This window comes from Manis pentadactyla, chromosome 7 (assembly GCF_030020395.1).
Source record: "Manis pentadactyla isolate mManPen7 chromosome 7, mManPen7.hap1, whole genome shotgun sequence".
Lineage (NCBI taxonomy): Eukaryota > Metazoa > Chordata > Mammalia > Pholidota > Manidae > Manis > Manis pentadactyla.
This window is the reverse complement of record NC_080025.1, coordinates 55,435,828-55,462,906: the sequence shown is the minus strand read 5'-3', so window position 1 is coordinate 55,462,906 and position 27,079 is coordinate 55,435,828. Positions and strand designations below refer to the sequence as shown.

The window sequence follows — 27,079 nt, the reverse complement described above, 5'->3', positions numbered from 1 at the left end:
GTGGTTCCCTATTCCCTAGAGGGTTCACAGTCCTCAGACAGGGGTCAAGGTCCTTCCGACTGTGATCTCCTCCCTCACTCCCCAAGCTCCAGGCGGATCTGCACAGGACTCGCCGAACGAACCCCGCCTGAACACCGCGCTCACAATGCTTCCTCTGCCCAGAGTGGCTTTCCTTCCACTGAAATCCTGTTCGTTGTCCCCGGCCCAGGCCAAACGCTGACCCACCTCTCCTCCCGAAGCTTTATCCCAGGCTAAAATTAATCTCACCCTCCTCTGCACTCATGTACCTTGTCTGAACTTCTGCTGTAGCAGTTAGCACCTTCTTCCTTGTATTGTAAATTTCCTACAAGTATATGTCTTTGCCCTAGAACACTGGAAGCTCCCGGAGAGCAGTCACTATGTGACCTTTAAAATCTCCCATTGGGCCTGGGGCAGTTTCTTACACACGGAAGACGGCTGAGTCTATTTTGCACTTACTTATTCAGTAAACATTCGTAGAGCGATTACTACATGCCAAACATCAGCATATATAAAAACAATTGCATTCCCACTATATGCCAAGCTGACAAGATAACCTCTCTTCCTGGAGCAGAAGGCAATGTCACAACCCTGTAACAGATGTCAGTGTTCGCATTATTAGTTCACCAAAGACGAAAGCAAAGCTCTTGGCCATGCACGCCAATGGGGGTTTACACCCAAGTCTGTCCAATCCCAAAGTATGAGTTCTTTCTCACAAACCAAAGTCTAACAACTTGCACCCACAGTTCCCAACTCAGTCCATCCACCGCCTCCCCACTTGACCTTCTGTGCTCTGTGCAGGATTTCTTCTTTGGCCCATTGTATTCACTTGAATAAGAATTCAACTACAGAATGTGTACCCAAAGGACATTTGGATATAAACAGACTCAGAACTACTCATGTACGCAAAAAGATTTTCTCCACAGAGTAAAAAACAGGAGCAAAAACATGAATAAAGAGGACTCAGAGTATATTTAAGTGTCACATAAGCAACACCCTCCTGTGTGGCCCGGTTTCCCTTCTAACCGCCAGGTTGAGTGCATGCACAGGGAAGGGACAAGAAGTAGTGACAGGCCGGTTAAGGAAAGCCCCTCGGTATGAGGTGTCACAGCGTAAACCTTCCTCTGCAACAGCAGTGACGGCAGGTTCTGCGGAGGAGAAGGTGGTGGGGGCAGATCTCAGGCCTGGAACCTGCAGCCCACCATCCCTCCTGGTCACGTTCTGACACCCGCGCCCACCCATGCTCCTTGGCCTCCCAGGCTTCAGTAGAGGACACAAGTGAGCCTTTCATGGCTATCTGCCCACATGGTAAATCTATCCCTGGCACCTTTTCCTAACCTGAGAGGGTGCAGATAAGGCTCCCAACTCCAACCGAAAACTATTCAAAAGTGATATTAATCTGAGAAGCAATAAGCAAATTATGGGTTTTATGTGCACCAACATGTACTTTAAGCCATGTGAAGTCTGTCATTTCCAGGCAGCTGCTTAAGGAGAAACAAAGGGACTTTGTACAGAGAAATTCCCTAGTCCCGGAGTCACTTTACATCTCTAAAAGAAAAAGGATGAGAAAATCCACATTTCAGAAGGCATACACGTCTTAAGAAACTGTACAACGGTTCCCACAAATTTTGCAGAACCTTGAAAACTAAAGATAATACGCCTTGTTCTCAGTTAACAAACTTGGCATTAAACCATCAATACATGGGGGCAGGGATTTCTCTCCAGATGTTTTCTTGTGGTTTGGGAGAGAGTCAAAGCTGCCTCTCTTCATGGGGAAATAAAAAGATATCTAATTAAAAGTTTACAGTTGAGTTACCTTAGGATAGAAGTTCTTTCTATTTATTACAATGAAGATAGAGTATTTGTTAAACTACTTTTATTTATTTGTAGTTATGCATGCCATATTTAAAAAGCTACTCAACCATCCCAATTTATGGAAACAATAATACTGACGCTCTCATTTCGGCCAATTCAACACAGACATTAGTTTGGACAGGGGACTTGCACAGCGCTCTCACGTGTCCTTTGTGAGAAAGCTGTGGATTCCTTACCTTGAAAGTCATTATGAGATGAGTAAAATGGAATTCTGCTTCCAAATCCAGTTGGATAGTTACATTTTCCACACCTATAAATTTTTTTTAAATAGAAAAGGAAAACAGGTAAATAGGAACACCTGTGAACAGTTGGGACAATTTTCTTAAATTATTCTTATGCTTCTTATAGAAATCCTCTTTGCGTTCTATCCATCTTCAGCTGAAGCTGAAAATAAATACTAACAATAAACTTCTGTCTTGAATTAGGTGGTAAGCCTCAGAATCAGAATGATTCCTCAGCTTTCCAGAAGTCCTTCTGGAGTTCAACATATTGAATTTGCTCACTGGAACAAGACATCTGGCAGAGTGCCTCCAGTTGCTGTTTAGAAAGACATCTTTTAGCTAGGAAAAAGTGAAACATTTTCCCAACTGTCTCAAGCCAGGAGACTCTCAAAGGGGAAGGAAGTAGAGGGTCATTTCCTGTACACAGTAGGGGTTCAGCTTGCAGTCTGAAGCACAGGGACACAGACCTCCTCCAGCAGAAACACAAACATTCCTTTCTTTCTCTGCAGCCACAAAGAAAATAAATAAATCTACCACGTATGTTAGTGATACTCCATTTAGAAAAACCTGTCCTTGATGGAGAAGGCTTTGGTGCCCATCCACAATTGGAAAACAACGCTAAAGAGACAAAGAACTGGTCAAATAAATAAACTGGCCCAGAACAAATATTAACATCTTCTCTTTCAGGGCAAAGCTTGAACAAACAAATGAGCGTTTGCACCATGCCTGGAGGGCCGATCAGCCCCCCGTGAACATGCTAAACAGGCCACTGGAATTCCAGAGATGGAAAGTACCGCCTCTCCAGTCCCTTGGGCCCCTGAGCCCGCCTGTTCAGAAGAGGAGACCTTTCCATGTTTCCTAGTTGAGAGAGCTTTTACGGTCCCTCTTCCAGAGCAAAGCAAAAGAAGTTTTAAATGCAGGAAGACAGGAATGTGTCAGAGTGAATCATGTCACAGACTGGTGTATTTTCAGGAAATCAGTAGGACTTTTGAAATAAACTCTCCTGCTGGAAAACTGCCATGTCAACTGGGGGGAACGGATATGAGTTAGTTGGAATGTTAAAGAAAAACGTTATAATCATACTAACTAGCTTTATCTAACTTATGAAAAAGGACCATATTATGAACCCACTCTTGGGCATTTCTTTGAGTGAAATGTTAGCTAAGCAACCGTATGTCTCTCTTCCAGGCTTTTAAAAACCTGCAATGTTTGTTCAAAATAAGATAATGAAATAATGTACAGTACAAACAAGACTAGTATCATTTCTGTAACACAAGCACATATGCTGCAATGTGTACCCTAAAACCACATTCCATTTTAGATTTATAACCTGATAAGGCATTATAGGTTTTGTTTTTTTTAACATGGAATGAAAAATCAATAGAGAAAAGAAACAAAATCATTCTTCTGCAGTGTATTAGGTTTCTGTCAGGCATAGCAATAGATCATTATGGAGGGTAAGTTAAAAGCAATTGTTGACTCCCATTTCTGTGCCTGAGAGCTGATAATTCAATGCCGCCATGTAAAGCTCCACTTGGATAAAACACACAGAAAGCAGATAAAATCCTATTCGTAAGGAAAGTCTTTAACTGTGAGCTATCAGACAATAATAGATGATAGGGGACAGTGACAATCGGTCTAACCTTCTCAAGATGAAGTTCCGTGGTTCTCATCTCATCTCATCTCTTGTGACAGAGAACTCAAGTCTCTCCACTTGAAATTCCTTCTTTCTGGCATTTGGCCTCTTGCCCCACAAATTCAAAGTTGTAGCAATTGATTAACTCCTGAAGTAGCCAAGAATAACCCTGCTCTAGAATTACAGCACATGAGCAACGATTTCACTGTCTATCATCTTGATACTAACATTAAGGCAGCCTTCTTTCCATTGTTTTTTCATCTCCCAGGAAGAACAGTCAGGAAATGCTCCTCGTCCCTGTTTAGCTCTCTGCTCCTTCAGAACTCCCGTGATTCAAGGGCAGATTGACAGAAACTTAGTTTCACACCAAACTACCAACCAAGATATCCTCCTGTGAGAATTAGCAAGCCTCTAATTGATACATGGTTCCGGAGGACCAGTCTATCTCAGTCAAGCTGGTAACCAAAGAGTAATTAACCCTGCCCAGAGACCACAATCTTCTAGAAAGCTGGTGTCACTTCATAATCAATGACAAGTCTATCAGGGGAGTTTCTCTTTACCGAATGATAAATGACTGTAAGAAACCCAAGGCTTCCCAGGTGTAGGGCAAATGATAAAGCATTTTAGTCATGCCCTGCTTTGTGTGGCCACCCTTAGGTTCACTTCTTTAAGAGAAGTTTCTCATACATTTTCTTTAAAAAAGGGCTAATGATATATTGTTAACTAACAAACACAGTAACTCTACCTTTATTCCCCAAAGTTCAGCATCCCAATTTGAAACAAGTGCAAAAAACGAATTGGGGCTTAGTTTCACACCAATATTGACATTGTATTTAAAGAATTTTTTAAACCAAAACCCAAAAGGCAAAGGAAGGAAAAAGAGTTGGATTCACAAATTCACTGAGGAAACTGGCTTGGGGCCATACCCATGTTGACAGAGTCTTTGAAAAATTATGCCCAGTGCTTACTCACAGTACTATCTTAAATTTTCTCTAGATGGAAGGAAGGTGGTGGTTGGGGCTGAGTCAGCCCTTTCCCTTGGTGTTGCTCCAAATGAAAGATGCTGTGTTTTGCCCAAAGAATAAGGGCCTGAGATAGTGGTGGGCCTTCCCACACCTCCCAGATTGCCCCTGCCCCCAGTACCCACGCCCCAAAGGACCCCCTCAGGAGGAGGAGGACGAAACATTCCCTTGGTCTAGCATGAAAGACTGCTTTCTTACAGGAACTGCACGCTTCAGGAAGAAGGATCAGATTTTACCAAGAGAAGTTAGTGCTTCAGACAGTAAATCTGTCAAAGGCCCTAAAGACAGGATGGAGAAGCCAATCGTAATTACAAATACCTAGGAGCTTATAAAACCCTTCCAGGTGACAGGAATCCATGGAACTTGTTCCCACACCAAACATACCATTTTCAGATTGCCACCAAATCTTGAGGCGGTTTGGAGCAAACGTAGTGACCACATTTTCAATGAGATGACTGTCAGGATTGAGGGTCTCATGATAAGGATCTTGTGAATTGCATATGAAGCACTTTTTGTCCTCCTGTAAGCAAAGTTAGTTTCCTGAGTCTAGGAAGCAATGTCCTGCATACACAAAAACCAAGTCAAACCCACAATACAAAAATCAAACCTACCTGCTTCAGGAAAAATGAATGTGCTAAAATCACTTAAATGGTATATATCACATGCCTTTCACTTTTTAACCTATTGAGTATGAAATACTTCTGAAAATTTCCTCCTCTCTTGCAAAGTCAAGGTCAAAAGTAAAAGAAAGCAGGTTTTTTTCCACAAGCTATTAATTTAATCAAAATGAAATTTCTAGGCTTTTGACTTAATCTCAATGAATAGCTAGAGAAGCTTACTCTTCAAGTAAAATGCAGAACAGATATTAGAGAAATTTTGCTGACATAAAGCAAACTGAAAATGAAAGAAAAAAAAATTTATTTGGTTTGATTTTCTAAGACCTATATAAGGCAGAAACCAAGTAGTAGGCAGAAGTATTTAAGAAGCTTTGGGAATTACAGAACAAGGTTTCTTAGCTTCTACTTTGCCCAAGCAGTGAACTGGCCCCTGCAGGCTCACACACTAACCGCTCAGGGTATCTGGGAAGGGGGTCCCAGGCTGACCTGCAGCCTTAGGAGCACTATAAATGGGACCAACTCAAAGAATGCTGAAATGGACCTGAACTTAGAATTAAGGTATCCTTTAGGTTTTAGATTAGCTTGCAGCTGTCCTCTCCTCATCGTTCTCCCTATTCCCTATAGCGGTGGCCACAGCCACGCTGGTGGTTGGGGTCAGTGGAGTTCAAAGAACCCTCTTTGCCCTCCATCATGGCAAATCACAGACAGTATAACTTAACAGCTCCCTTTCCATATGGAGCTGGCTTTCTACTAGTTTTCTAAAATACAGATTATTCTTAGGTCTGAAAATCATGCTAACACTGAAATCTAGAGAGACCACATACTTTTTACAAACAACATGTAAGCAAGGGTGATGTTCTTACAAGGACAATAGCAACTGACTTTACTTCTACATTTACATTTACTTAGTTAGCTATTAGTTATCGCCTTCTCCCAAAAGGATTTAGAAACCAGCAAGATGTACTAACTCAAAAATAGAGACTAGAAGTCAGCGAAGCAACTGGACAAAATACCTAAGCTTCCTGCCTCCGCTTTTAGACCTATTAAATGTTTGAGAAAAGTACATGCCTGGTCCCTTTCTTTGGGCTCTGATATCTGTGAACAGCACTTCGCAATTTCACGGCTAATCACGTCAGCCAGAGTCTGGCCCTACTTGCTTTTAAGACAAATAGTCCATTCTAATTCTGGTCAAAGCTGTTTCCAGAATTTGGTGATTCATTTACACGATGTCCTAGCCTCTGAGGTAAAATGTTAGCATAATGTTTTGGGTAAAATTTACATGCTACTATTAGAAAAGGTAACATCAACTGCCTTTATTAACTTGTAGTCAAGGAAACTGATACAGGAGAACAATTACCAGAACTTAAAGTTTAATTATAGTTGGCCTTCTAATCAGGAGGAAGCAGTCTAGACATCTCTGCATAAACCTGGGAGCAAATGAGTGGAATCCACTTTACCACATTCCTCGGGTTTAATTTATCAGGTCTTCAGAAGAGGCTCTTTTTCTGCTTTGTGGGAGTGACTCCACTGTAAGGCATCTGAGTTGCAAACTACACAATGCTCTGTCCCACTCCTAAAGGACAGATGTACAGACGGGTGGAGTGACCAAAATTAGAGCAATTGGCTTGAACTTGCCCTGCGTGTGAGACTAGCCACCTTTGGCTTGAGATATCAGTCTCCTTTTTACAAACCAAGGAAAGGGATTTTGATTTTGGGTAGTTTAAACCTTGTGTCTGCTTTTAAAATTAGTTCTGACTTTGTAAAAGTATGACCTTTGAAATTTAAGCTCTGGGTCTACTTTTAGAAACAGATAACACCCTGAAATTTCATTTTGGTCCTCTTCTACCAGGGTGCCATGGCAACAGGGCATTCTACTAAAGAAAGCATCCACTCCTGATAGCTGAGGAAGACGGGAACAGCACCAAATGAGGAGAGAAAAATAAGAGTCTGCGACGGGAGTGACCTTGCGAGGCATCTGTCCCTGCTGGAACACCCTTTACCCCAAGTGGAGGTTTGGGGAAAACTCAAGATCACTACTCAGTATATAAAAAAGAAAAAGATAAAATACCTTTCCTACTCATTTCCAAAGAGGAGATTAAAGAAAAACAAGGCAGGTCTTTTGGAAGCCCGGGGTCTGGGAACGGGGCAGGGGCGGGGTCCAGGTCTGTCTGCAGCCCTGCCTTTCCACACCACTCCGGCTGCGGCAGGAAATGTTGGCGGATGCAACTGTGCAAACCCAGATGGGGCAAAAGGGTGAGCCACCAGCCTAATCCCGGGACTCACTGGCTGGCCGCGCTTCCTATCTGGACAGCCTGCCGGATGCGGAGTCCCCTGGGTCTGCCCTTTAGGTCTGGGCTGCAGGAGGCACGCGCAGAGCCTTGACCCGGGTTCTCCGCCCTCACCTGGAGGTGGCTGACGATGCAGTAAGGCTCGGGCTTGTGCAGCCCACACGTCGAGGTCACCGAGAGCTTCTGTGCTCGACCGATGAGAAGGTCGCCAGTGGCGGGATAGCAGCTGCCCTCCGCGCAGCCGTAGCTGAATTCGGGTTCTTGAGCGCGCACCTGGGCTCCGGACAGGGCTGCGGAAGACGGGCAGGCGACATGGTAGGACAGGAGGCACATGGAGGAGTAAGGGCAACCAAAAGGAACTCAGAGGCGGGGACAGAGCAGATTCAGAAGAAAGCAGAATGTGCAGAAATGAGGCAATGGAGAGACGAGAGAGGGAGAGGCCGAGAAGGCAGGGCCGCAGAGAGGAAGATTCAGAAAGAAACACATTCGACATCGGGTTTGTCCAGCAGCCCAGAATATCACCCCCACCCCGACCCCCACCGATGCTTGCATTCCCCCTGATCTGCTCCCCGGGAAGCAGCTCCCGCCACAAAAGGTAGATGTGCAGACCAGACATCGACGTGCCAGTGCCTGGACCTGGGCGCAGAGAGGTGGACGGCCAAACGCCACACACCCGCACACAGGTGAACTCGCGTGCAGGCAGCAGCCTGTGAATCCTCACGGTGTGTGTCCGTGCAGAACCGTGTGAGCGTAAGGGCGCCTGAGTGTGTGCGTGCACACTCGGAGGTAGCAGGCGCTGGGGGGGAAGGGGCCGAGGTGGCGGGGCGCCGGGGCAGTCCCTGCAGCTTTGGAGTGGCTTCAACGCTTCGTCATTCCAGGGAAGCACCCAGTCCAGCGGTTTGTGGCGCCATCCGGGGGCAAACAGCGACGGTTAATTAAAGCCACATGGCCCCAGTGGGGTCCAGGATAAGCCTGCGCTCAGCTCCGTCACTTTCCTGGGAAGTAGGCTCCAGGCGAGCCCTCCGCCCCGGGGAGCCTGACCCCCGCTGTCCTCCGCGGGGCAGAGACCCACCGGCTACTGGTCGAAGGTGCAAAGGCCCGAGCAGTGGTCGCGGGAGCCACAGCTCCCGGCATAGAGCCCCGGGATGCAGGTCCGCGGCGATCATCGCACGCGCGGTCTTCAGCCGCCACCGAGGGCGATGCCGTTTAATCCCAGGGCAGAATTTCCGCTCCAGTCCCTCTCCCTATCGTCCGGGCGCCCCCGAAGCTGGGGCAACTGGTTTTGGGTTTCTCTCCCCCTCGTTCAACCCAACGCCTTCCGGACCGTTTCCTCGCACTTACCCAAGAAAGTGAAGGCGAACACCTGGGGCAGCCCCATGGCCAGTGCCTGCAGCCGAGGGGACACGGCGGAGGAGGGGAGCTCAGCCCGCCGAGCCGCCGGCGCTCTCCCCCGTCGTCCTTCTGGAGAGGTGGAGAAAAAAAAGCAAACGTTCGCAGAGGGGAGAGGGGGCCCTGCCTTTTCCTGCCGCTCCCGCGGAAGCGGGGGGTGGGAGGGTCGGGAGGAGAAAAATCACGCCGCCACCTTCTTCTGCTCACCGGCGCTGCGAGCGCTGCCTGCTACCCGCTGCCCGCGGCCCCGAGCCCAAAGAAGGGAATTAGAAAGTTTGGCCGGGGAGGGACCGAGGCCGGTGCCTCTGCTCATGCGCGCCCTCAGCCTGCGGAGGGGCGGGCGGCCCCACGCGGCGGGGAGGGGGTGCGGGGCGCGGCCCACCCTCCCGGGCGGCTTTTGTTTCAAGGCCGAGCCTGCGGTGGCTGCAGGGCGGCGGCTTCTGCGGGACCCCGCCTGGGGCCGCGGCGGCCCGGGGCGCGGGGGGCGGGTCGCTGAGGTAGGTGCTCGGAGCGCAGTCCCGGGGGACCTACCGCGCACTCCTGCATTTACATTTGTAAAGAGTGAGTCACCAAAAGGTGCCCGAGGCTACAAACTCTCTGGGCGCGGGGCAGGGGGGTGGGAAACACGGTTTAACCCTTTGCAGAATGCCGACCTGTCAGGTGTGTTCCTGGGGAAGAAGCGAACCCCCGTAATCCCTGAGGGGGTTGGCGCGACCTCTGTAAGGTCCTCGCGGAGGAAGGAAACGGCCGTACGCTTCGTTTCCTTTGCGCATACATTTTTTCAGGACCTGACCCCCAGGTGGCCGCGGCATTGAATTACCCATTTAGTTGTTTTTACGAATCTACTCCTTACAGAAACCCAGCCGATGGCCCTAACTCAGTAATTTTTGCACGGGCACTACTGTGACGCCTTTCCTTCTGACCGTGACAAGGTTGACTCCGCCACGAAGCTGAGTCTTGAGACGCACTCCCCTGCCTTCCACAAGGCACAGCCTGAGCGATTCTAGAGGGGACCTCCGCGGCCACGCGGTGAGGTGGGGAGGGGTCTCCAAGAGCGCCTTGGGTCATCTGTCTGGCTAAATAAGGGGTGAATACAAGCTCGCCCATCTCCTGGGGGCTGGAGACGGCAGAGAGACTCGTGGTGGGACTGCCAACCTTCCTGTGAATTAGCTCAATTCTGCTGCCTTAGCAAGGGCTGGAGTCAAAGCCAAAGCCGGAGCTTTCTTTAGCCCTGCTCTCAGCAAAAGTGCCCAGAATTCGGGACTATAGTTAGTTATTAGTCCAGTCAGGAGATTTTGCTTGTTTTCTAAGTAGTCACCCCCAGGAGAAGGGTTAAGCTGCAATGAAATAGGTTCCAGGGGAGTTTAATCAGTAGACCATAGAGTAAATGCTTTGAGTTTATAAACGTCCTTTCCGCTGAGGGAGGCAGGAGCCTCAGGTCTTCGCGATGCATTAATTATTCACCAGATGAGCACTTGCCCTGTGGCAGCCTCCAGAGATGAGATTCCGCCTCTGAGTGACGCTGGGGATCCTTGGCGCTGGCTGGGCAGCCTGAGATCCCTGGGAAAGCAGGTACTGTGGTGGCGAGCTAGGGTTGCAACGGAGGCGTTTCAGAGCCTAATTAGAAAAAGCATTCAGAGGCAAAAAGTCTTCTCCCCTTTCGGGGCTTTTAACACCCTGGGCCAAACATGACTACAGCTTTTATGTACAAATTTGCAAGTATCACTCCGTTTTGCATCTTTTGTGAGACTGGCCTCTGCTCTCACAGCAGACGGTCCTCCGTGCTAGTAGCTAGTTATCTGTCCCCGATGAGCGTCCTTTCCTGGAGCACAGAGTTACTCAACACTCCAAGGCCCTCTGCTCTCCTGACCACCCCACTCAGCAGTAACCCCCTGTAAATTAGATGTTAGGTTTTTTTTTTTTTTGGCATGTGTCTGTGCATCTGGGAGTGTGTATAACACTGACTCCCCTTCAGACCACTCCACCTATGAGTTTGTCTGTCTTTAGTCACACCTTTCTCTTTTATATTTCTGTCCTGGAGGCAAGAGCCCTCCTCCTACCTCCTAAGAAATATGCTCCAGCAACTTAAGGAAAAACCCCAAAGCCTGCCTTCATAGCACACACCCTCTACTCTACTCCACTCCTCCCTTTGACTTCATAACCCAAGTTCTAGAAAGGCTCATCTGCTTTTACTTTGTTTCCTCCTTCATCCCCTTATGACTCAGTCTCCACCATTGGCCTCAGGAATTACCACCAGCCCTCCAATGGACAAACGCAATCGACAGTTCTCCTGTTTGATCCCTTTGTGGCGTATGTTTCACATGATCCCTCCCTTCTTCTTGAGACTCCTTTTCGCTTGGCTTCCAGGATGCAATTCTCTCCAAAATTTTCCCACAGGATTCTGACTCCCCCTCTGCCATTTCTTGTTCCTCTCTCTGATCTGAAACATTGGTGCTCCCAAAGCTTCTGTCTCCAGCTTTTTTTCCCTCTACATACTTGCATCTACACCCACAGTCTGTGGCCTTGGTACCCCCACATCTGTAACTCTAGCTTGGACCTTGCTTGGAACTTACATGCAATTTCTAACAGCTTAGTGAGTATCTCTACTTTGATGACACATAGGTTCATGAGTTGCAAAAGTGAACTCATCTGTCCCCCCACCCGTGTAGAACAAAGTGTGTTCTTCTGTTTCCAATTTCAGTCATTGGCAACATGACCTAGCTTGAGACAGAAACCTGGGAACGGGTCCGGCTATATGATTTGCAGGACCCAGTGCAAAATGAAAATGAGCACTTGGGGCCCCTTGTTGAGATATTATGAATGATCTCCAGGTGGTGAGAGTGGAGCATTAAGCCACTGAGTGGGGGTCCTGAGACACTGCACAGGGCCTGCACTCTTGAAGGCAGCCCAGCTGTGAATCATGCTGGACCCTTCCTTCCCTGTCACCTCTTCTCATCACCAGGTCCTGTTATTTCTACTTTATGATCATCTAGTCCCCATGTCCCATTGCTCCAACCTCATCGCCCTGCCTTTATTCAGTCTCTTCCCACATCCGGTCAAGGAGCGGCCTAGCTGCTGTTCCTACCTGCAGCCTCTCTCTGTCCCAAGTCTGGTCTTCCCTAACATTGCCAGAAGGATTGTTGTAGCCGTAGCTTTGATCATGTCATTCCTTTGTTCAAAAGCCTTTAATGGCTTCCCCCTGCCCAAGCGAGCTTCCTGAAGTTCCCTGTACGTGACACAGTTTTTATACCTTCATTTCTTTCTGCTGCTTATTGACCTCATCAGCTTAGTGAGCTACCAGGCTTCTTTGAAGCTTCCACTCAGACATAACTTCCTCTCCTCCTGCACCACCCCCTACTCTCTAGCACCTTGTAAAGGCCTGTTACTGCATAAAATGACATAATGCTCTATTTGTTTATGCCCTTATCTCCCCCAGTAGACAGTGAGACAAGGACACGTACTGTGTAACCTTCGTTTGTGCTTAAACAGCACCGAATGTGACGACAGGGGGCCCAGGGTAAGTGCCCAATAAATGTTCCTTGAATGAAAGTAAATAAAGACTCCACATTTTAAAAACTTCCTTAAGTCTTAAATGTCCACTTTCTACTGAACACAAATTTCTAGTCAAGGAGAAAATATTACCAGACTTGAGTTCATTTTAGAAATATGTCCAAATTTCACTCATGAACAAGCTCTGCCTCTGTTAAGTATTTCGGAAGATGTTACAAGTTTAGAGGGATGAATCACTTTTGTTAGTAAAGCCTGTGGAGGCCCTGCTCCTGCTGAGTCCATGGCTGTACTTACCTGGCACTGCCCGCTCCGGCATGAGGCAGTCTTCGATGTTGAGTTCTGCAGTGTTTGGATGGCAGATAGAATTACCGAATGTTGGCTGTTCCACCTCAAAGGGTATGTGACAGTTATCTTCCTGAGGCATTATTTTGTTTGGGGAAAAAACAAACCTGCTTTCAAGGTCACCTTCACACAGTCTTAGGATGCCCTTACAAGACTCATTTTAAATCTCGGATTGACAGTAAAACAACAAAGATGTCACATTCTTGACTTTGATCTGTAGGTCTTAAAACGTGGCTATTTATATAACATTGTTCTCATGAAAAATACTAGATTTTTGCTGTTTTCAAAGTTAGATTTGAAAGTTAGTGTACTTTGCAAGAGCCAGAATTGATCTGGAAAAGTTCAGTGACCAGTAAAATTCAGCCCTTCCTAAGTACCTCTTTTATAACATACAGGACAGTAACTTACAATTTTGTGTTAAATGCCCTTGCCCCCAAGAGCTCTTTGAGGACAGGGACTGTGTTTTATTGCAGTTTGTATTCCCATCAGGTGGCAGAGTTTCTGGTATAGTACATGCTCAGTAGCTACTTATTGGATGAATAACAAATTGAATAGCCCTTCCATACAACCATTAAGGGAAGACTTAGGGGTCATTACTGTCACCCTCTAAGACACTGACCTTCGGGGCCTGAATCAGGCAAGGAGCTGTGGCATTTCAGTCTCCCACTGCACAGCAGAAATTGCCCTTTAGGCTTGCAGGAATGTCCCTTCATCTGGTAACAGCGCCTAGAGCTCTTTTGAGGGACAAGTCCTTTCACATTGTCAGCCCACATAGGATGGGGCTAATCCCTTCATGTGCTCCAGGCCAATAAGTGCATTTCCATCTCCCTCTTTCCAATAGTTGGCTTAAGGGATGGGCACGCACATGGAGTTTTCCAGTTAGGGCTTTTTGTGGGATTTTTGTGAGAATTACTGCGATTTTTTTGAGAGAAAAGAAAACCTCTTTCCTGTGGACTTAGAGTTCTGAGGACATCAGCCTGAAATTGGTGGAGGCTGTTGAGCCTGGGGCCCACACAGAAGAGAGCAGAAATAAGAGAAGCAATAGAACAGATCCTTAAGGACCAACTTGAAGTATCGTGATCCAGCCATGCCTAAAGCCAGGGCACATTACCTCAGCCAATAAGTTTTTCTGGATATGTAGCATGAACCTGTGTTTCTTAGCCCAAGACGTGGGAGGTTTTTGTTTTAAACTGCAATATAACCTAGTTTATCATGACTGATTCCGCAGGTACCCAATTCTGTATTTGAATGTTTTAACAGTCACTAACATAGGTGTAGGAAGGCCTCATCTGTGCTTCTCACAGGCTCTCTGCAAAGCAGCACACCCATTGCCTTTCACCTCCCATGACAGTGACAAGGTGATTGATCCAATGGGATCCAATGGGAGATGGGTAGAAAAAAGTGCTGCCCTACCTATACCCATGAATTCCAAGCCTTCTAAAAAATTTCGAATCCATATTTAACAGGAATGCCATAGGAACCCTCTAAATGGGGCAAGTTTTTTTCAGGTCACTATTTATTCTTTGTTTATAGATTTTAGCGTCTGGTTGCTAACCTGGCACTTGAAAAATGAGTAAGAGATTAATGTCTGAGGTGAAGCTAGAGAGCCTTAGGAAAGCTCTTCAGAAAAGTTTTATCAGATTCATAGCAGGATTAGCTTAAATGTAGTCAGTTAAACACTTTAAGACTTGAATTCTAGTCACAAGCCCACGTTTCATTTCCCTGGCTTGTCATATCTTTACCTTCATTCATGAGTGCCCTAAAGGGGCAGTAAGAATTTTAAAAATACAAATACTTGCCACTCCACAGATAATAAAATGTAAGGCCTTCAAAAGGGTGGATTTTTGTTTGTTTCTCTGGTCAGTGTGTGGCAACCGTAAGAGTTATATTCACAAACATTTTTTATTTGTATAATTGGAAGTATAGGAAATTATTACAACTATTTACTATAGAAATATTTAAAATGTTCTTTTTTTGATATAGGCTATATGCTTGGGCATCTAAAATCTGAGGTGTGTTAAGACTGCTTGTAACTCCAGGAAAAAATCTTGGGGCAAAATACCTTTGAAACTGAAATCAGTCAAAGGGAAAAATAAAGTTTAAGAAACCCGTTTATTTCTTACAAGCAGTCGTCCTGTCTCTCTCCAGACCTGGCTGCAGCAGAAGAGAGCTCTGCCCAACCTCTCTGGTCCAGATAAATCCTTCCACGCCCTTGTAATTATCTATTGATATGGAGATGGACTAATTCTTCTCACCCCTTGGAAACCTATTAATATGCAGATGTACTAAAGCCAGGCAAAAGATTCTGGAAATATTGCAATTTTACCCACATTACTTCTCTGTTTTTAAAATGTTTATTGTAAAATCACTGATGTCAAATTGAGCAGGCAGCTAACACGCAGTGATTGTACGTTTTAGAAAAACTTTTAAAATTAGCTCATCTCTTAGAACAACCCACCTAAAACTATTTTAAAGACTGAAAATTTTATTTCAGTTGATGGTGTTTCTTCCCTCAGCTCTGTAAGAATGCTGAAATTCAGTAATATCCAGAGGAGGGATAAAAGGACTCTATTCTGGTATTGTAATTTTAAAAATCTTCCTTATTTACTCTGCTTTTTCTTTCTAGAATCTGTCTTTCTCCACTTGAAAGGTCAAGTTCAGCACTGAGAGAGCCTCTGAAGTCTTCACCGCATCTGCCCACAAGCACTTAGTCCCATGCCTAGTACATAGTAGGTCCTTCGGGAATGCTTATTGAATGAAAAAAATGCTTATTTAACCTATATTTTGAACCTAGTAAGGTTCAGGTGGTATCTTTGTACCAGAGGCCTGAAGTGGTAGTCTAATCTACTCTCTTGCTGCAAACCTGTCTCACAGTCCTGGGTTGTTAATTATTACCAACGGTGATCCAGGAAACTGGATTTGATTAGCAAGTTCAATGCTCCACTACTATTCATGGCTTATACTGGGGGTTGACCCTAATTCTCAGTCTAGCGTTTTACCCTGGAAGACGGGATCTCTGATCTGAGGACATTTCAGAAGCAAGGGAAACACTGGTAAAAGCCCTCCCCTCTCTCATACAGCCGCAGCTCCTCTCAACTTCCCCAGCAGTAATGCCCTTGGCCTTCTAGAAGAATTAACTCTACAACTGCAGTTGCTCTAACAGAATAAGCCTGGTCTTCCAGAGGGAGCAGTTATTTCACCGCGGGGGTTGTGCTTGCTGCTGTCAGGCTGGTCCCATTTGTGAAGGCCAGCTCACCTAGAGCTGGTGGCTGCGTTGTACACATCAGAAACAGGTCTGCTTTGGGTCACACTCCAGGATTAGGTGCCGTTTCACATACTGGGCTGTTTTCCAGACAAAGAAGTTGTGGGATGGGCTTGCTCTTTCCAAGATGGCTAATGAAATGCTGCTGTTAACCTCTATGACTAAGTGATTTCTGTGATCTTATTTGGAAATCATGGAATAGGGAGCTGACGCTTCAGTCATCTACTCAGAGGACTTTCTAATTCAAGTGGTGATAATCACCAGTATTTGGCTGACCTTTGACTTGGACAACTCCACCTGATTAGTACTTTAAGCTTAGCAGCAAATTCTCTCATTATGTAGCGTTTCTTGAGCATTTACAATGTGCCAAGCACTGCTATGTACTAATGGTATATAGTCTACATTTAGAAAAAGCTAGGGTTATCTTAAACATATATAATATTGGTAAAGATCAACAAAGGTTAAAGTCTAAGACAAAAAACATTACAATTTTCTATTTCTATAAACATATATATATGGGTAGACAACGTTAAGTTCTAGAAGGAGGCAAACAGTGATGAGTATTTTAAAGGATTGGGACTGTGTTTGGAATGGGGGTTTAAAGGGAACTCTTGCTTTATCTGTAATGTCTTAACTCTTTTTTAAAAATAAGGAGAATGCATCTGTCTTCAACTGGTATAATTAAGGACAAATTCTAGCCCAAAGTCTTTTTTGAAGTATAAATGTTTGTTAACTAAAGTATGCTATGAAGGTTTACCAAGTATAAGTTCTCACCTTGGAATATAAATTCAAAGACTTTTGGAATGAAAATGTGCTATTTCTAGTCGCTAATGAATTTACTTAATTGACATGACAAGCTCTTCAATCAGGCCCATGTAGGTCACATTTCTGTGCTACTCAGTTTTCCTTATCTGTGAAATAAGCTTTGGTGCCTTAGCATACTGCATGGACACTTTGAAATCTGGCCCCTACCTAATCTGTCATCTCTACATTCTCAGCCTATCAGCCTCACCTAAGCCTTAGCCTTCATAGATTCACCATTCTCAAAACCTGTTTTTTTGGCCCATCCAGTTCCTTCTACCTGAAATGCTTTCTCCCTCTTCTCTGCCTAGCTAGCTTTTACTTATGTTCAAATTCCACCTCTGATGACACTTCACATATGGAATCTTCTCAATTCCATTGCCATGTGTAACACCTGGATATATGCCTATTGGAGAAGATCTTTCTAGATTGGTCTAGAACAGATGTGCCATGCACAAAGCCAGGCACCCCATCTCTTCTGTTTCCCCAACACCAGCTTGTCACAGAGCACACTATAGGTATGCAATGAGCATGCACCAAGTAAGTGGGTAGTGTATGAATAGGTTTTTTGTGAGTTAAACAATTAGGATGCTCTTAAGGCATTTGCAGTTTCCCCAGCACTGAGCACACAGCTCATCAGATATTTGAATGCATTCATTCAATAAATGCCTGGAGCTATGCCCATTGTGCTTTCTGGGGAGAAATCCTTCACAGGTAATTCTCTGGCCAGAATGAGTCAGACCCATTAGTACTTTAAAAAAGCAGATAGCATGTTTCATTTTATTCTGTGGAAACTATAAAAAAGTAATTTGCCATGATTGAAATACATGAAGTATTAATGAACATGTGCAGAATTAACTCACATAAACTTGCTCAGTAACTGCTCTGTGCTGTGAAGAATGTAAATCTACCTGAGGACTGCCAAAAAGTGACCACACCTTCACAGTCATGTGAAAAGCTGCAAGGTGGCAATGACAGAGTAAGTCAATGTCCCCAGCCGTATCACCTCATCCGTAATTAGGTTCATGAGGGCAGAGCATAAGTGTCTCTTGGGAAGGTAAAAGTGTTCCATGGACTGGAAGGCAATCTGAAATATACTAAGACTTAAAATATATATAACTTTGACTTTGGAAAAACATGCCAAATTATGCATATAAAGATATTTATAACAAAAGGAAAACTGGAAATAGCCTAAATGATCACCAATAGGGGATTAGTTAAGTAATTATACTAGACCCCTGTAATGAAACACCAAAAAATGGGCCAAAAAAGGTTCGCCTATTTCTGATACAACTGGGGGAAAAGCAGTTTATGAAAAAACTTTTTTGATGGATTAAAAAGGGGGGACCACCTAGGAATTATGTGATAGCTTTCCCATTTATGATTTTTTCCACGTGATGAAGGTGCATAGCCCTTGTTCTAAAAACTATTTCCAAATTAAGACAGTTTCTATGGTTGCATTGTCCAAAGCAACATTTTACGTATAGAAGTGCAGTTCACTTTCATAGACCATGCAACCTAGATGGACATGGTGGGTCATGTTCACTTCCCTAAGAAAAGAAAGAGTCTGCCTACTGGACAGCTGAAACAGAGACAAGACAGATATTAAAGCCCGTAGGTATCTCTTAAAACATGCAGGTACTCAGTAGAAACTTGAGTTGAGCAGGAACTGTTATGGTCTATTCGGGTTTGAATGCAATGCTATAGGAGCCATGACTCATTTTTTTTTCTTTTTTTGTTAACTATGACTTTCTCTGCTTCTATATTCTAATCAAAATATGGTAAGCTGTGTGCACACCTGAAAGTTAATTTTCCCCCCTTTTACAGAGAAAGGTGTCCTGTAAATGTTTAAATCTAATTAGCTATATATTAGAGTTGCTCCCCAAAGTTGGGGGACAGAAAATTGAGTTTGTTAGGGAGAAAGTTTACTATGTATACTTCTCTCTGTAGAGAATGTCTGACCATGGACTGAAAAGGTGAGGAAAAATGGTAACTTAAAACATAACTCACATCTAAATAGACTTTTTTCACTTGAAAGAGTAGACTTCTTTCCAAATGAAAGTTCTTACTCCTAAATACTTCATCTTTTCCATTCAAATTTTGCCTTGCCTGAGGAGTCATCATGTAGTATGTGGCCAAGACAAAGTTAAACCTGAGTGTCATAAAGATCCCCAAGTGTTTATCTTTAGATATGGAATGTTTATACTGCTTTTCCAAGCTTTGAGCTTCTTCCCACGGTATGAATCTCTGGAATCCTCAAACACTAGTTTGGTTGTTAGATTTTTAGGCTCCATTTAACTTCCATTTCTACAAAATGACAATGTGGTGATACCTATAATAAGCTCAATTAACTGAGAATTAAAACAAACAAACAAAAAACCGTGGCTTTAGATATTCACTTAAACAGAGGTAACAACCTGGATAGTTGTTGGCTTATTACAGTCCTAGACATTGGTTACATACCATACAGAACTGATGTTCCCAATCAACAAGTTGTTTTAGTGGTTAGCTTTGTTTTCCTGTGTAAGGAAATGAATTTTGTTGCATGAATACATATTAGTAAACTTGAGGTGTAATAAAAGTTAATATCTAAAATTTGTAAGACCTTTTTATTTGTAAGTTACATTGTAGTCCTCTTTTTAAAAACTACATGGAAAGTTTTGAGGACTCAGAATAATTCTACTGTATGGGTTTAGTAACTATAACTGTATGCTCACTTAGTTGGCTATGCTCAAAGGATACATTTTTGCTCACTAACATTAAGGATAAAGTATTTCTATATAGTGACAAAAAACACTTTGACCTTTGCTTTCTTTCAAGCAGAACCCTTCCCTGTGAAATATTGATTAACAGGTTAAAAGTATTTAACTTCTAAGGTCATTTATTTAAAGATGACTGGTTTAAAATAGAGGTCAATTTTAGGAAAGTATTCTGCTGCACTTGATGATCCATTTAATAGAGCCTAAGACCAGTTAAATTAGCAAGTTGTCTTGAAAGAGAGGGTGCAAAAGAATGAGTATTATCAGGGGTATTTCCTATCACACGTGCCTTGGCATTTCTGCCCAACTAGCTTCATGCCCCCAGTTATGTTAACCTTAGTACCCTTCAGAAAATGAGGGGAGGGGACTAGGAAAATCTTGTAATGTCTTGCACTTTGGATTTCTTATATCTTTCTCCCGGAAGAGAGGTAGTATCAGAGAATATCACATGTAAGAGTTCCCGAGACGCCGGCAGCTGGTGCCTCTGGAAGCTGGCCCAGCTCTATCTAATGCTTTTCTGACAGTCATTTTGTGTCTTTTCCCATCAGCGGTATATCTTCAACCGGTAGAATTTTTAAAATTTTTTACTGTAAACATTTTGCAGGCTAAGTACTTCAGAGATTTCATTGCAAGAAAGTACCAGCACTACAGATTAGATTTGAATTCTCGGCATCATGTTACGATGATCAGAGAGAGCTTGGAAATACAGTACACGTATGCTTTTACTACCCAGGGAATAGAAGGTAAAATGCAGCTTGCCACCTACACCCCAGCATTTGGTGTTTGTCGAAGAGCTATGGTTGTGTGAGGAATGATGCTGGATATTGCTATGAGTCAAACACTTGCCTGTTAAAAAAAAAAAATCACACAGTACATGTGAACTTGAAAACACCTTATGTCTCCATTCAAAAACACTGTAGGTTCTAGTTAATATGTTTACTGTAGATTGTGGAAAACTTGCTTTCTGTAACAAAGTTCATTCAACCAGCATGTTGAACCAGAGGTGGGTTTGTAGGGCGGTAGAAGCCTTCTAGAATGGCTACTCATTGGGTGTAATGAGTAAAGATAAAGATTATACATAGATTCAAGTTATTTCCCAGAAGAGCAAAGCTGTTGGATGGATGAGCAGGTGTTTAGTTCTGCTTTGGCTGCTTTTTGTTGGAGGGAAGGAAAAAAATGCTCCTTCTCTGTCTCACAGAGGAGAGGAAATGAGAGACTGGCTCCTGGTAAATTGTAAGCAGATAGCTCTGTGGCTTAAAGCTTACAACGGAAAAAACCTGTGAGAACGTTGGTCCTCAAAGTTCTTCACTTTTATGAAGCCTAGAATCAGATTGGGAAAGAACTTTTTGTCAGAAGCATAAAGCAAATGAAAAAAAGTTCTAATCAAGCTTTTTTTCAGGGACTGGGTGGCAAGGGAGGAAGAGAGTATGTAGGTGTGAGGGTCTGCACACAAGGGGGTTGATCAAGCTGATTTGCTTAGTGGGTAAGGACTGCTGAGAAACCTACAAATTATAGTTGCATTTATATAAATGTTGCATAAATCTTAAAATACACTTACGAAAGTGTCCTTTAATGTTTTGTGCTTAGCCACTTAATGCAGTGGCTTTTTCTAGCCAGCCTGAGTGCAGAGGAAAGGCTCTCACTTACTTTGGCCCAGTGAGCTCTGCCTGGGCAGCGTAGCTGTTGGCCTGTCTGTGAGGCCTTGACCTCCATTTGGGAGTGGCTCACCCTAATTTATGGCTGTGCGACTTGGAAAATAATCCAGCCTTGTAAACATACATGGCAGAGGAAAAGCAAAGGGAAGAAACCAGACTGGAAAGAGTTGGGCACAAAGGAATGAAGAGTAGTGTGAGCTTGGCTTGGGGGAGTTTTTAGGGGAGAAGAGTTTCCAGAGAGGAGAGGTTTTTCCACAGCTGCTATAGTGTTCAAGAGACAGAGACAGAGACACAGAGACACACACAGTCTATGCATGCATTCTATTCCCATTTGACAGTTTTTCCCTTAAATATTGAGGCAAAGACTTGAATTGTTCCCAATTACATTACATTTTGTGGGGGTGGGAGTGGGGTGGAGGCTGAACCATTTAGCATAACCTTATGGCAAGCTGGTTCCATATTACATGTAACTGTAATTAATTCAGCAATGGCCCAAGGATAGCCTGGCTTATAACAATGTGGAGTCACTTTATGGAACCAATACGTAAGTGAACAAATATTCAGAGTGCTCCACACTCCACTAGGTTCTATAAAAGACACAGAAGTGGCTGCACATGCGCTCTATGTCCTCATGGAACTTACTATCTGCTTAGACAGATAAAGTATATCAGCCAGCTGGCAACATAAGAGAACTGCAGACAAAGGCTTTGGAGCGAGGCTAGAAGGAGAAGCCTTCAGGGTAAAATGAAGTTTCCCTTAAGGAAAGGTTAGGTTTGGGGGAGAGAGAGCAATCAGGAATTCAAGGCAGGCAGCACTACAGGGGGCTGAGGTGGCAGGAAAGAAAATGCAGATGTGACATTCACGACCCCACTGATGGTATGTCTTGAAGGATTTCTGTACCTCGCTCTCCCCAAAGGCCTTTCATAGGAATTGGAACATTTCAATTCCATGACCCTGGGAGGTAGACCAGGTATGCTAATTTGCATTTTACAGAGGAGGGAAATGAGGACATGAGATTCAAAGAGGCTGTAAGTTGCTTAAGGTCACATAGGGGACAAGCCAGGATTTGCACTTGTCACCTGACCCTTGGCCCACTGTCCCCACGCTGTGGAGCAAAGGGGACTGTTGTAGCAGAGGGCATGGAGTCCCAGAGGGACCCACAGGTACCAATGGGGATGCTGGTTCAGCTGCTTTCACATATGGGAATCCTGGTGACATAATAGGGGAGTCTGCCCTCCTGTCATGTACAAGCTCAGGTTGGCAGGTGCTCCAGGGGGGTTGGACACAGATAGCTTTAACCCACAAGGTCACTGTCCCTCCTCTGTGAGCCAGGAGCCTGATCTACATGGATACATCAACCTGGTCCCTTGGTTTGACTAAGGGGAAGCGCTACCAAGAGAGTGGCCCAGGGTGGGGAGTGATGCCAGGGCACCTATGCACTGAGACCCTCTGCAGGGTTGTCACAGCTGCTGCGCTCCCCCCTCCCCCCGGATATCACAGGCCTGCTCAGTGGCCCTCCTGCGCAGCCTGTGTGCAGTTTGCTGTTGTGGCCCTCTCTCCTCAGCCCTGGTCAAGGGCGCCTGGGGCCAGCTCTGGGCTGCTGCTCTGGGGTCTCTTACGGCTTTTCTCCACCCTGCCCACACCTTTGTGACCATTTCCCTTATTACACTGTCCCAGTTCATACCCTCCATCTCCTGCTGGGCTGCTGACTAGTACAGGTGTCTTCTACTTGTTTCACATCAACTTGGTCCCTTGGTTTAAGTAAGGGGAAGCACTACCAAGAGAGTGGCCCAGGGTGGGGAGCGACGCCAGGTGCTTATCCCTATCACATGGTTGGAAATGGCTCACCCTATTCTGGCCCAGTTGAAAGGGGAAAAAACAAATGGAGGGCATATTTATTTCCTACTGCTGCTTGTAACCAATTACCACAAACACAGTAGTTTAAGACAGTACGACCTGACCTTACGGTTCCGTAGGAGTCCGATGCGGGTCTCATGGGGCTAACATCAGGGTGCTGCACCATTGCGTTCTTTCCTGGAAGTCGTGGAGGAGAATCCCTTTCCTGGCTTTTTACAGCTTGTAGGGGCCTTGTGTGTTCTTCGCTTCCTCCAGCTTCAAAGCCAGTCAGGCCAGGGCAAGTCCTTTTCGTGTTGACGCCTCTCAGACTCTGTTCTGCCCTTCTTTCACTTTTAAGGACTTAGGCCAACATTGGGCCCACCTGGATAATCCAGGCTAATCAACCCATCACTGGGTCAGCTGATAATGATCTTAAATCCACCTGTAACCTGCATGGAACATATTCACAGGAGCTGAGATTAGGCCGTGGACATCTTTTGGGGGCCAGTATTCTGCTTACTGCAGAAGATAAAACCTTTTAAGGTTGGGTCCACGAAGTTGCACCAGCTGGCCAGAATTTAGTCACAGTCTCATAGCGAACTGCAAGGGAGGCTGAAAAATACAGGTTTTTCTAACTAGGCAGCTACGTGCCTGTGGATAAAATGAGTTCCTATGGCCATGATTCTCACCTGGCCCTGGTTGACTCTAGCTCACGGCACACCTGTGGGTAATACATGGCTGTTGACTCTATATAAAGAGCTCCATCCAGTGCTCTGGGTGTGACACGGTGGCAGGGTTGCAGGAGAGCAGAGCAGAGTCTGGAGTGGTGGCAGCACCGAGGACAGAGGCCCAGAGGATGGCTGTGTGGGATGACTGTGCAGAGGGGTCCAGCGGACGGCTGTGTGGACAGAGGGGCCCAGAGGCAGAGATTGGCTTGCTGCATGCAGACTCGCTCTGAGTGAATGGTATTTTAGTGACTGATCTGCCACTGTGAGAATAAAGTTGGGTATTACCCTTTCACCCCAAGAACATTTTGCTGTCAATTTCTTTGGTAGCATTGAATCCATAGTAAACTTGCCTGGGGCTGAAACCCATTGGCAAGACAGTGCCCAACAGAAAGAAGGGGGAGGATGGATATCAGAGAGCAATTTCTAGCCTGTGCCCCATTGGGCTTTTTTCTTGCCAGGATCTACTCCCCACTATCATCCACCTCGTTCTGCTACCTGGATGCTATGGGCTCCTTGTGCTCACCTACAGGGTCTGAGCTGCCGTTCACCTGGGATTTGTTTCTAACTTAGGAGAAGACAGAATTTTTTCCTTAGTGGACCACACCAGCTACCTGTGATCATCTGTTGCCTGATTGTCATGATCTTCTGTGACTGGCTGGGTTGCAGATGTTTCTCCCAGGCCTTCTCACACTTACTGGCCACCACATTGTGTGGCCAACCCAGTTCCTTGCACTCTGTCTGGCTCCTTCCACATCCGGTGTCTTCAGTCCAGCCTGCTTGCCCTGTTTACTGAATATTGTCAGTCTCAGTCCCAGCCTTGGTTTCTAAGTCCTACTCTTCTCCAAGTCCTGCTCTGAGATGCTCAGTCTTCAGTCTAGACCTCTGTATGCTGGTCCCTCACTGTCTTGCCAATGGGTTTCAGCCCTGGGCAAGTTCACTATGGATTCAATGTGACCAAAGAAATGACAATACAACTTCTTGGGGTGAAAGGGTTTATACCTAACTTTATTTCCATGGTGGCATGTTAATCACTAGAATCCCGTCCACTCAGAGGGAGTCTGCATGCAGCAAGCCAGTCTCTGCCTCTGGGCCTCTCTGCCTGCACAACCGTCCCAGTCTCTGCCCTCGGTGCTGCCACCACCCCAGCCTCTGCTCTCCTCTCCTGCAGCCTTGCAGCCATGCCACTGCAGCACCCAGAGCATTGGGCGGAGCTCTTTATATAGAGTCAGTAACAACGTATTGCGCACACATGTGTAGTCAGCTAGCCAACCAGGGCCAGGTGAGAATCCTGGCCACAGGAACCTTCATTTTACCCACACTCACATACCTCAAGAGATCATCCAGTGGTGGGTGGATGTAATGTTCATTCAACTCAAATTAAAAACTATTAGAATAATTATAACAAAGGCACAAAAAACGTATGCAGGTTCATACAAGGCAAAATCATGACTTCTTCTGGGAAAACCGATGGAACATCTTACAGGCAGAATACCTACATCTACAATCAAGAATGGACCACCATATAACACAGCTCACAATTATATCTAGATGATTCACAGGGAAAGTTTTACTTCCTGTTCCTATGACTTTGGGCTCTGGTCTCCAGGGAAGTATGATGTTACTAGATGACTGTCTTGCCAATGGGTTTCAGTCCTGGGAACATTCATTATGGATTCAATGAGACCGAAAAATGACAATGGAATGTTCTTGGGGTGAAAGCATTCATACCCAACTTTATTCCCACAGTGGCAGGTCAATCACTAGAATCCCACCCACTCAGAGCGAGTCTGCATGCAGCAAGCTGGTCTCTGCCCCTGGGCCTCTCTGCCCCCGCAGCTGTTCCAGTCTCTGTCCTCAGCGCTGCCACCACTCCAGCCCCTGCTCTGCTCTCCTGCAGCCTTGCAGCCCTGCCACCGTGTCGTGCAGAGCACTGGGTGGAGCTCTTTATATAAAGTCATTAGCAACATACTGTCCACATGTATGTATGAGCTAGCTGACCAGGGCCAGGTGAGAATCCTGGCCACAGGAACCTTCACTTTATCCACAATGACACAACTGTTGTGCCATTGAATTGAATTACATACCAATACCCATCTATTTCAGGTTCCTCATGCTGAAGGATAAATTGACCAAATAAAGGAGGTGGTGGTGGTGGTGGAGGATGACAATTTTAACTGGGTGTGAGGAAAATGGCAATGGCAGTTCCTATGGCCAGGATCCTCACCTGACACTAAACTACTTGATGTAATTGGCCTACTGCTAGGCTACTGCTTCCACACCTATAAGCAATGAGCTATTACTAACTGAGTCACTATATAAAGAGCTCTGCCCAGTGGTCTGGATGGAGGCAGAAATGGAGGTGAATTATGGACCCTCAAGCTGCTGGGTACAGATGTGATTCTAGTGCTCAACCTGTCCCTGGGAGAACAAAGCCAGGTATAAACCCTTTTACCCCAAGAATGCTCCATTGTCATTTCTTGGTCTCACCGAAACCATAGCGAACTTGCCCAGGGCTGAAACCCTCAGGCAAGACACTGGGGTAATTGGTCTTCACTCTTAAAGGGAAATGGAGCTGCTGTCACCAGTGGCAGCAGGGAGGCATTTGAACTGGAACCCAGACATCTAATCCTGCCATGTCCAGGGGGAAAATGTAATGTAAGAGCACCCTACCTCTGAACACACAGACCTTCAAAACCTCAGAATCCTCAGGAAGGGAGTTTGGTAAACATCTGGTAAAGAGATGTTTGCTCAAGACAGGGAACATGAAATGGGAATAAAGAAAGAAGATCATAAATACCAACTATAGCCTCTTTAGTTTACAGAAATGAAGGTTGGTGGTGGAGAAAAATCACAGAAATGAAATACAGACATTCAATCTCCATCTGTGTTTCTCAGTATGTGATACTTTGTATTTATACATTTGTATTATAAAACAAAATATATTTAATGTACTTTATCTCCTTTCTTTCTCCCACAATTCTACACTTGGTGCATGTTGATGGTGAACATTATCATTCTGATTGTAAGTTGCAGTACACGCATCAAGACTGATTGTAGCAGAAATGGACAAGGAATAGAGGCAATGGAGCCCAGGAACTTAGAGCCGACGCCCTCAGTAGG

The 27,079-nt window shown here is 45.1% G+C and overlaps 1 protein-coding gene across 1 annotated transcript in view; it reads right to left on the bottom strand.

Annotated features, from left to right (window-relative positions):
- Positions 1-9,291, bottom strand: part of LAMB1 (laminin subunit beta 1) — a 67,517-nt gene extending 58,226 nt beyond the window's left edge. The window contains exons 1-5 of the mRNA XM_057504404.1: positions 9,274-9,291; positions 9,019-9,138; positions 7,792-7,967; positions 5,157-5,292; positions 2,070-2,143 (exon numbers count right to left, since the gene is read on the bottom strand). Of these exons, the coding sequence (XP_057360387.1) occupies positions 2,070-2,143; positions 5,157-5,292; positions 7,792-7,967; positions 9,019-9,055 (423 nt within the window). The 5' untranslated portion in view covers positions 9,056-9,138; positions 9,274-9,291. The remainder of the gene's footprint in view (positions 1-2,069; positions 2,144-5,156; positions 5,293-7,791; positions 7,968-9,018; positions 9,139-9,273) is intronic.
- Positions 9,292-27,079: the final 17,788 nt, after the last annotated feature.